Source organism: Elephantulus edwardii, unplaced genomic scaffold, assembly GCF_000299155.1.
Source record: "Elephantulus edwardii isolate Elephantulus edwardi_28Jun2011 unplaced genomic scaffold, EleEdw1.0 scaffold00169, whole genome shotgun sequence".
In the NCBI taxonomy this organism is placed as follows: Eukaryota; Metazoa; Chordata; class Mammalia; order Macroscelidea; family Macroscelididae; genus Elephantulus; species Elephantulus edwardii.
This window is the reverse complement of record NW_006399919.1, coordinates 5,945,946-5,957,714: the sequence shown is the minus strand read 5'-3', so window position 1 is coordinate 5,957,714 and position 11,769 is coordinate 5,945,946. Positions and strand designations below refer to the sequence as shown.

At 39.7% G+C, this 11,769-nt stretch overlaps 1 protein-coding gene across 1 annotated transcript in view; it reads right to left on the bottom strand.

Annotated features, from left to right (window-relative positions):
- LOC102860557 (E3 ubiquitin-protein ligase RNF13-like) overlaps window positions 1–11,769 on the bottom strand; it is a 136,254-nt gene that overhangs the window by 45,613 nt on the left and 78,872 nt on the right. The window contains exon 4 of the mRNA XM_006895565.1: window positions 4,986–5,073. Coding sequence (XP_006895627.1) covers window positions 4,986–5,073 — 88 coding nt within the window. The remainder of the gene's footprint in view (window positions 1–4,985; window positions 5,074–11,769) is intronic.

Genomic DNA, 11,769 nt, shown 5'->3' with positions numbered 1-11,769 from the left:
TGCCAGGAGGGACGGGTCCTTGGAGAGGGACATCATGCTTGGGAGGGTGGAGGGATGGCTCAGGAGGGAAAGACCCTGTATGAGATGGACTGATTTGGTGACTGGGGTAATCGGGATGGGTGTGTCGGAGGCAGTGCAGTTGGCGCACGATAGAGCAGGGTTTAGGGCTGTTGTGCACAGGGTCGCTATGAGTCGCAAACGACTCGACGGCACATAACAACAACAACAACAACATCCTTACTCAACTGTCCAGCTCTCAGATGCATATCAAGTGACTAAAATGACCACAACCTGAATCAGGGGCACATTAGTCCTCAAACTGACATCATCGCTTCTCAATAATTTGAAAAGGTCCCAGACTTTAGACATTTCTAGTACAATAAGTAACTGTGGTAATGGGAGTAGGCGTGTCAGAGTCAGTGAGACTGGCTCAGGACAAGGCAGGCTTCAGAGCTGCTGTACGTAACTGTTGTATGCAAGCAAGTCAATGGCACATAACAACATCTACTGATCTCCTGACTGCTAGTACCATGCACATTTATTGTGGATCCAAGTAAAATGAAGTCACTGACAGTCTCAATCTTTTCTCCGTCTATCGTGATGCTGCTTATTTGGTGCGATGTTTTTCTGACATTGAAATGGAATCCATATTGAAGGCTGCAGTCTTTGATCTTCTGCAGAAGTGCTTAAAGTCCTTCTCACTTTCAGTAAGCAAAGCTGTGTCGTCTACAAGTTGTTAATGAATCTTCCTCTAACTCTAAAGCCACTTACTCTTCAGAGTACAGCTTCTTGAATAATTTGCTCAGCATACAAACTGAATAGGTAAGGAGAAAGGATACAACCTTGATACACACCTTTCCTAATTTCAAATCACAAGTATTTCCCTTCTTCGTTCGGCCGACAGTCTTTTTGGTCTAGCTACAGGTTTTGCATGAGTTCAAGTAACTGTTCTGGAATTCCTATTCTCTATGTCAACCATAATTTGTTATGATCCATATAGTCAAATGCCTCTGCATAATCAATGAAACACTTCAGCACTCTGGAGAGGCCCGAGAGCATATTTTCTCAAAGTAATTTGTCTTTTGATTTGATTAGTCTTGGCACCTGATTGCTGATGCCAAGAGTGTTGATTGTGGATCCAAGCAAGCTGAAGTGATAACAATCTCAATCTCTTCTCCAGTATCATGATGCTGCCAAATGGACTAGTGGTGAGAATCTTGGGCTTTTAACATTGAATTCCAATTCATATGGAAGACTGTTGTCTTTCATCTTCTGGAGCAAATGCCTCAGGTCCTCCTCAGCCTCAGCAAGCTAGGCTATGTAAGTTATAAAGTTCCTGACATAATATGAAAGGTAATGGAATAATAAAGGAAGTAATAATTGAAAGAAAGAGGGAAAAGAAAATACAGCAAATCCATGGTAACATCAGAATCTGTATGTATGATGGAGTTATTAACGTCTCCTCCACCTCTTCAAAGCAATGGCTGTCCTGCAATGCCCTACGTTTTTTAAAGATACTTCATTGTTTCTACAATCAACAAATATTTTAATTAACTAGATGCTTAAATCAGTAAGGGTTTAAAATAGTAATATATTAACTGAGACACTAAGTTTTATGTCTATTTTATTATTATTATTATTATTATTATATTATTACTATTATTATTCTTTTGCCTATGGTTATATTGTTGCTGTCATTAAGTTGAGTATAACTCATAACCCTACGATGAACAGATCTGAAATTTGCTCTATCCTGTGCCACCCTCTGATGTGTTCAAGCACCTGTTACCATCACTGTGTCAATCCATCCTACTGAAGGTCTTTTCCTCTTTCACTGACCCTCCACCTTTCACGGCATGATGTTTTTTTCCAAGGGCTGTTCCTTCCTAACAACATCATGTAAAATAAATATCATGTAAAAAAATAATGTAAGATGAAGTTTCACCATCTGTGCCTCTAAAGAACATCCTGGGTGTACTACCTCTAACACAAACTAGTTCTTTCGGCAATCTATGAATTATTCAGCACTCTTCTCCAACACTACAATTTAAAGGCACTGATTCTTCAGTCATTCATATTCACTGCCCAACTTTCACATGCATAGGAAGTCACTGAAAAGATCACAGACTGACATGCTTGCTCTTTAGAACTTCGGAGAGGTTCTTGAGAGCAGATTTTGCATAATGCCAACACGTCTCTTGATTTCTAGTCTGCTGTTGTCATAGGTGTTGACTGTGGATACAAGCACAATGAAATCGACAATTTCAATCTTTTCTCCATCTGTCAGGTTTTTGCATACTGGTCAATGGGGAGGATTTTAGTTTCTTTTTGATGCTGAGGTATGCTTTGCTCTTCTGCTAAACAAGGAAGGTTGTGTCATTTATATAATGCAGGTTGTTAATGAATCTTCCTCCAATCTTGCTGCCACATTCATATAACTTGAATGATATGTTCAGAATAGAGACTGAATAGGTATGGACAAAGAATACCACACAAACACATAGCTTTTCTGATTTTAAAACATGCTGCGCCCTTATTCTGTCACTGATTCTGTGCATAGGCTTCACACAAGCACAATTAAATATTCTGCAATTCGCATTATTCTTATTGTCAGTCGTAATTTGTAATGACCAACACAGTCAAATGCCTTTGCACAATTAATAAAACACAAACATCTTTCTGGTATTCTCTGCTTTCAGCAAGATCCATCTTATATCAGCCATAGCTTCTTCTGAATCCAGCTTATATTTCTGGCAGTTTCCTGTCAATGTACTATTCGAATATTTTTTAAAAATCTTCAGCAAGATTTTATTTGCATGTAATATCAATGACATTATTAATTCTCACATTCTGTTGGATCATCTTTTACTAGAATGGAAAAAATATTAACCTTTTCCTGCTGGTTGTCCAGGCAGGTATTTTCCAAATTTCCTGGTGTGGACTAGTTAGTGCGTCAAGGGCTCTATCTGCTTATTGGAACACATTAATTGATATTTCAACAATTCCCTGGGGGTGCCATATTCCCACACACACAAGGTCTTTAGTGCAGCTTAAACTTTTCCCTTCAGTATCATTAATCAAATGGTACTTCCTGAAATGTTCCTGTGTCAAAAATTCATTTTTGTACAGTGACTCCGTGTATTCCTGCCACCTTCTTTTGACATATCCTGCATCATTCAAGACTTTGCCCACAGAATCCTTCAGTATTCCAATTCAGAGCTTGAATATGATCTTCAATCCTTTCAGCTTGAGAAAGAGTTCTAATCAAGTAAGTAAAAACAACAACCAAAAAAAACATCCAAAGGAGACCACACTGTTTTGCAGCAGACAGGAAAGCAATGGGAAACTAACTTTTTAGGTAAATACACTGTAACAGGTGGAGATTCAGCATCATCTCAGTGCCCTGAATCTGAACTGACTCAGCAGCTGACCCTTCAGCAAAGCACACAGGAGGAGATTTCCCATCTCTCCTGTGAAGCAGTGCGTAGACCTGAACTGTTAGGGAAGCATGGCCATTGGGTTGTGAACAGAGCTACTTTTCTTTCATAGCGAAGTGTTTTTTCACGGAGGCAGCTCAAATCAAGAAGGCCAGCATTTAGATAATAGAAACTGCCCGTGTATCCCTTCATCACAAGGCCAAGGGGCATGCTCTACTTAAGTAGTAGTCCTGGATTCATCTAATAAAGACACCTCCAGATAATACTTCCTAAGAACCCCTTGATTTTGTTAACAATCCTTGTTTTAGCAGTCTAAAATGAGCTTTCAAGTGCCATCTGTATTCAGAAGTAATAAGTCTGACCATTGTATAGACTTTTAGAGAACAACTAAGAGGAGTAAACATACAGGGAATGGCCCGGATCAGACAGGGGATATCATTGTGGAAGACCCTGGGATGACCAAGCACCTCACGGAACAATGCCATCTTGGAGACTATCTGTGTGCACCTCTTGTGCTGCATAGTCTCCCAAACCGAAAGTGCTCAATAAAAGGAGCTTTCCCCCCCACACACACCTTATAAACATTCCCTCATCTCTTCCCTTTCTTGAGACAAACTTGGGAAGATTCTACTCTTAGTCTTCATGATTCTAGTGTTATGTGAGAAAACACTATCAGAGAAATAAAAGGAAGATTTTTGGTGAAAAATGGAAAATACTTGTTTTAGAAGATGCAAATATTTAAAGGTCTAAACAGGATCCAATGTACTACTACATATCAGTTCATAGCTTTAAGTTATTTTTACCAAGTTCTTCTGTATATATATGAATAAATGGAATGTAACAGTAGGAGAAATTATGGCTATGTTCTAGATAAAAAATAAAAGGCCTTCTAAACCATTAACACTGTCTAGATAATCATAGACTGCTGTCTATCTTAGCAGTACTTTAAAAAAAATTTTATAAAATAATATCTTGAATTATAGAAATTAAATACAACTTATAGCACACAGCTTAAAAGTCACAAACTGATTAAAACCAGTTATTTCACCAAAAAATAGTTCATTTTCCCTACAGGCTAGGAGAAAGTAAGGCAAGATGCCTCCATTTCAAATCATATACTATGGATATGCCAAAGTATATTAAGCTGTAAGTAACCAACTGGTATTTGAAAGGAAACTGATAAGTCTTTGGAAAATAAGAATGCATATCCACCTAAAATCAAATGTAGCCAATCGCTCAATAAATCTTAATACCATTCTGCAGGTTTTTAGTTCAGGCTGTTGATCTCTATTTTAAAAATTGGTTTTTCTTTGTTCTTATCACAGTATCAAGTCTTCTAAAGTAAAATGCATAGGCTCAAATACATCTCTTCCAAAACCAACAGGATGATTCCACAATGATTCCTTATGAATGAATTAAGAGTTGAGAATTCCGATACATAAGAAATTTTGTTTTGTAAATATAAAATTAAAAAAGGGAAATCCTGTTAACTTTTCCTTTTGGGTAATCTGTCAAACAGGAGAGATGAAAAGTGATACCTGTACTTACTGTCGTTGGATCCCATGCTAATGAGGTCATCGGAATCAACATTGTGAACTATGGCTGCTTTGTATCCTGCTCTCTGTGCATTTAAAACCTGCAAATCAGAAACCAGCCACATTACAAAAGAAGGCAATGTTGTATGACAAAGTTCCTCAACTTGAATAAATATAAATCAACAATACCATACCCCTATACATCTATATCTATATATAAACATCTCAGATGTGTTCTTGAAACAAGATGTTTTATAATTTACTGTATATGAGAGAGAGAGAGAGAGAGAGAGAGAGAGAGAGTGTGTGTGTGTGTGTGTGTGTGTGTGTGTGTGTGTGTGTGTGTAGATATATAAATACAAATAAAAGGGCACTCTGGTGTGGCCTACTGGAAAAAGAACTGGCCTGCCAACAAAAAGGAAAATGGTTTGAATTCTCTATCTACTCCACGAGAGAAAGATGGGCAGTCTCCTCTCTTGCACTTTAAAAGTCTCTGAAAACCTGCTGGAGGGTCAGCTATGAACTGGTTCTGACTCAAATCACACACACAACAACATATAAACACAAACACACACACACACACACACGATTAAAGTAATAAATCTGTTTTGATCTAAAAAGAAGTGCTGATAGAGCAGTCCAAAGCTTGTTGTGCAGCTAACCAAAACTCGTGAACAGTATATTATTAAACCTTGGACATTTAAATCCCACTTTGTGATGAACTTGGGAAAAATGGTTTTCTTCTGTCTCTTCAGGCCTCCATTTCTGCGTCTATTAAATGAAGAGTAATAATACTATTCTGGATTCACACCAGCCACGCAGAACCACAAGGTCCACCTTTGATAGCGTGACTGCCCTCCCATTCCCTGAAGTGGGGAGCACCACAGCCAGGCAAGCATTCCACCAGCTCTGCAGGATGAGAAAAGATTCCTCTGGGAGGGTGAGTTGCTCTCCCATTCCGTGGAGAGGAGAGCACCAAAGCCAGGGAATCTTCCCACCACCTTCCCATGACGAGAAGGGACTTCTTGCAAGAACTGTGAGTTACACTGTCGAAAAGTTGGCACTGCCTGCTCAGGCAGGAAGAGCTGACCCCTCAACCAGTTCCAGTGCAATGCTCTGGATAGTAAGATATCACAACTGTAAAATGCAGTGTTGAGAAGCTGCTGTTTCTCTAAGTATTTGCTGACTCAAGTGGGAATAATTCCCTTCCAAACAGCCTCGGGAGAGAGAGGTCCATTAGCAACTGCTGAGACCTTGTCACTCTCCTGGCTCTTTCCTCTGAATAATATGTCCCAAACACAAATTCTGGGATTTTGCCTAGCCCTGGGAAAAACTCTTCCCACCCCAACAAATTACAGGAAAAGACAGAGAAGTGGACCCATACAGGTAGAAAAAGGGAAAGACCTATCTCCCTGGCACTCAAAGGACAACAGGATGACATGCCAGATGTAGGAAACTGGGAACAGGTCTGCCCACAGACAATTAGCAGGGAAGACTGCCACTTGGAAACTCAATTGGGAGGCAACCATTAAAGTCTACAACTTATCATTAGCATCAAGAAGATAAGGAATGTCAACAGCCTACACAGATACAATAGAAAAAAAGCCTCATACAAACTAAAAAGACCTTCATATGACGTCAAGAAAGTAGCAGGCACCTTCAAGCATTATGATAAAACAAAACAAGCTTTCTCCTAAAACAGCAGATCAGAACTCAGACCCAACAAATACCAAAGGGGCAGAAGAAACAAACATATTAATGTATGAACAGCTACTGAGTAAGTTACAAATGATGGAAAAAAGGATTGAAACCATAAATAAAGACTTGCAAATATTTTTACAATTATCACAAGGTAAGAGAGGGTACAACCAACACAGTGCTGTAAATAAAAGTATAAAAATGCAATCCATATCAAGACCAAAATAGCAAAATTTCCCAACATGTTAGTTGTTGTTGTTATGTGCCGTCGAGTCGTTTGCGACTCATAGCAACCCTATGCACAACAGCCCTAAACCCTGCTCTATCCTGCGCCAAACACACTGCCTCTGACACACCCATCTCGATTACCCCAGTCACCGAATCAATCCATCTCATACAGGGTCTTTCCCTCCTGCGCTGTCCCTCCACCCTCCCAAGCATGATGGCCCTCTCCAAGGACCCATCCCTCCTGGCAACATGTCCAAAATATGTCAGACGGAGCCCCAGAATCCTTGCCTCCAAGGAGTAGCTTGGTTTAATCCTCTCCAAGATGAATCAGTTTGTTTTCCTGGCAGTCCATGGTACATTCAGTACTCTTCTCCAGCACCACAGCTCAAAAGCATCCACTCTCCTTCTGTCCTCCCTAGTCATTGTCCAACTCTCTGATGCATAACAAGCGATTGCAAATACCATGGCCTGTATCAGGTGCACCTTAGTCTCCAGAGAGACACCGTTGCTCCTGAGTACTTTAGAGAGGTCCCTAACAGCAGACTTTCCCAATGCGATACGCTTTTTGATTTCCTGACTGCTGGTGCCAAGAGTGTTAACTGTGGAGCCGAGCAAACTGAAGCTGTGAACAATCTCAATCTCTTCGCCATCCATCCTGACACTGCCAATTGGTCCAGTGGTGAGAATCTGTGTCTTCTTGACATTGAGCCTCAGTCCATACTGAAGGCTGTAGTCCTTGACTCTCCGCAGCAAGTGCATGAGGTCCTCCTCAGTTTCAGCAAGCAGAGTTGTGTCATCTGCATAACGTAGATTGTTAATAGATCTTCCACCAATCCTGATGCCACAATTCTCCTCATAGAGCCCAGCCTCTCGGATAATCTGCTCTGCATACATGTTGAAAAGGTATGGAGACAGGATGCATCCCTGGTGTACACCCTTCCCAATTTTGAACCATGCAGTGTTACCCTGCTCTGTTCTGACTACTGCCTCTTGGTCCAAGTATAGGTTTCGTATTAGCACAATTAAATGTTCTGGGATTCCCATTCTTCTCAGAGTCAGCCACAGTTTGTTATGATCCACACAGTCAAATGCCTTTGCATAAGCAATGAAACACAGATAGACATTCTTCTGATATTCCCTGCTTTCAGCCAAGATCCATCTAACATCAGCAACAATATCCCTAGTACCACGACCCCTTCTAAACCCAGCCTGGACTTCCGGCAGTTCTCTGCTGATGTGCTGTTCTAATCGTTTTTGGATGAGCTTCAGCAGAATCTTGCTTGCATGTGAAATCAATGACACTGTTCTGTAGTTTTCACAGTCAGTTGGGTCACCTTTCTTTGGAATGGGAACAAATATAGATCTCTTCCAGTCAGTTGGCCAAGTGGTTGTTCTCCAGATTTCTTGGCACAACTTGGTGAGCACATCCAGGGCAACATCTGTTATCTGAAATACTTCAGTTGGTATACCATCTATTCCGGGGGCCTTATTTTTTGCTATTTCCTTCAAAGCAGCTTGAACTTCTTCCTTCATCACCATAGGCTCTTGCTCATATGTTATTTCTTTAAATTCCTCTGTATCTGCCAATTCCTTTCTATGTAATGACTCAGTATATTCCTTCCATCTTCTTTTAATACTTCCTGGATCATTTAATATTCTGCCCAAAGCATCCTTGATTACAGCAACTCTAGGTTTGAATTTGTTCTTCAGTTCCTTGAGCTCAACATGGTAGAGGGACAAAAAAAAACAGAACAAGAAAGAAGGAACCAAGCTAGAAGATAAGAAGATCAACAGAAAATTACTCGAAGAGAAAAAAAAAGATGGAAAGAATATGAAGATAATGTTCAAATCATGTGCAATAACATCAAATGAAGCAAAATACATGTAGCTAAAATTCCAGAAAAGGAGGTATAAAAGGAAAGGACTGAGACAATTGTGGAAGTACTAGAAGAAAGCTTCCAAACTACTGTGAAGAACAAGGAAATCTATAATTAAGAAGTTCTAAGAACTTCAAACATACTAAACTTCAAAAGAAACACATTAAGACATAACATGGTAAAATTCTGCAAAATCAAAGATAAAGGCAGCATATGAAAAGCAGTATGAGAAAAACTAAGAATTGCCTACAAATGAGAACGAATTAGATTCAGCTCTAATTCTGGGCAGAAACCATGTGACTAAGAAGAGAACTGAATGGCACATACAGGAGATGAAAGAAAGCAAATGCCAAACAAGGATCCTATACCCAGCAAAGCTGTCAAACAAATACAAGGGAGAAATTAGGTCATTTACAGAAAAGCAGGAAATGAAGACATTTGTGAAAACATGACCAAGTCTACAAGAAATACTAATGGGAAGTCCTTCACACTGAGACACTAATGGAAAATGGACAGACCATAGTAAATAGACACAACAAGAAAGAATACACACACAGCAAAATGCAGTGATAAAACCTGGCTTGTCAACAATCACACTTCATGTGAATAGCTTAAACACCTTGAGCGGAATGGATTTCAAGAAAAAAAAAACCAACCAAAACAACTATGAGATATCATCTCACCCCAGTCAGAATAGCAAAATTTAACAGAACAGCAAGCAATAAATGCTGGAGAGGTTGTAGAGAAACTGGAACCCTTATTCACTGTTGGAAGGAGTGTAAAATGGTATAACCACTGTGGAAGGCAGTATGGTGCTTTCTCAAAAAGCTGCAAATAGAGATACCATTTGGCCCAGCAATTCCACTTCTGGGGATGTACTCCAAAGAGACTATAACTGACATTCAAGCAGATATATACACATCCATGTTTATTGCAGCTTTGTTCACAATAGAAAGGAGTTGGAAACAACCTAAGTGCCCATCAACAAACCAATGGCTAGAGAAGCTGTGGTATATTCACACAATGTATTACTATGCTGCATTGAAAAACAAGGAACTCATGCAATATTATTCAAAATGGGTGACCCTGGAGAACATTATGCTGAGTGAAGTACCTCAGTTACAAAAGGACAAATATGGCATGGTGCCACTGTTGTAAAACAGGACTGACCTTGAGTTTGGGGAGAGACTGAGAAAGATGGGTTCAATAATGTATACTGCATTGAAACAGATGAGAGAGAAAACTGTTTAAAAGAGATGTGATTAGGTATTTTTGTCATGACAGGAGTCTAGAGCAAGGGTTACATGGTGGAGTGGACCTGGGGGAGGGTTTGTAAAACAATGAAAGAATTTTTCTTTTACTTTTCCAAGAGGGTAGTGTTCAGGGGGGAGGTGTGGGAGGGGAGAAAAGTGAAACAATGAATGAAGGGAAATCCAAAGTCTTTGTAAATTTTTACTGAAATTAATAATAAATTTAAATTTAAAAAATTTAAGTTAGAGTAAGGAAGGCAATGGTTTTATAACTGCTCATGCTAATAACACTATATCATGGCATGGAGGAGGAATAGTGGAACTGTATCCACATTTACAATATTCTTCTTACCAAAACCATTTATGGAAAATAGGAACTGCATTGGAACAGGTATCTCTGGATTGGAAATGATCATATTGATAATATTTCTACCCTTAAACTTAAAAGAATATACAGTTCAAAATTATTTGTTATATATTTGTTTAAATTTTTCCCTCTTTTAACAACTGGGATCTAGAGGGAAGAGAAAAGACGAGAGAATGACCAAAATTATTGGGGCAGCTATTGCTGCCAGTTTAGGGCTTGTGTCAGGAATGCCACCCAAAGGTAATAAAGGAGGTCAGGATTGCTTCTACTGTGGAAAGCTGGGCCACTTCTGTAGACAGTGTCACAGACGAGAGTCACAGATAGGCTACGGAGTAGAGAGGAAGCTCCCACTCACTTGCTTTAAGTGTGGCTCTGAAGGACACTTGGCCAAGGTGGCCCATATCAGGTCCTCATGGCAGACAGGACTGACAGGCCCCAGCTCCCAGCTGGAAACAAAGGAGGACGCTTTAGATCCTCCCAGAAGAGCCGTGGGTGAGCATTAACATTACTGTTAAATATGTTCATTTTCTCCTGGACACAAGAGCCTATTATTTGGTCCTAAAAGCCTTCTCATGTCCCAACTCTTCTCACTATTTCTTAGTTGTTGGAATTGACGGAAAAACTCATAAGCAGTTCCTTACTTCACCTCTGCCTTGCATGAGGTCTTCCGAGCTGTGAAACAACCCAGTGACAGATGGAATTTGGTCCAGGACTTAAGAACAATAAATTACATAGTTGAGCCTCTACATCTTGTGGTTCCTAACCTTTATACTATAATAGACAAAGTGCTAGTCAATAAGCCTTTTATTTTAAGAACTACCTTCCCTCTGTAACTTGATTTGTGCTACTGTTAGAACCTCTACTTGGAATATTACTGCTTTTAATTTTTTACTAATGGACTTTTACCTTGTTAGTTAAATTCATGTCTTCTAGGCTATTAACTTGTTAGTTAAATTCATGTCTTGTAGGCTACAACAGTTCCATGATACATCTTCAAGGATATGAACATGTACGTCTAAGCACAATTGATAACAGTGCATCTAAATTCCAAAAGCAATCTCCACAAGTGTCTACGTGTTTCCTATTGCCAAAGGGGCCCTTTAGAGTAGTGAGAGAAGATCTTCACCCTGAAACCTACAGCGCCCCTTTTCAGCAGGAAGTAGCTAAGAGAATACGCCATCCCCTTGAATCAGGATGAAATCTCTTTCAGGGAGGAGTGATAGGGAATGGCAAAGGACAAACTGACAAAGGAACTTAATCAGAACTGGTTTTGACAAGCACCGTGGCAATGGGACAATTAAAACAAAGTTTCAAGGAATAGTCAACCTGAAAAAAAAAAAAACCACAACTGCAACAACACAACCCACCAAATCTCAT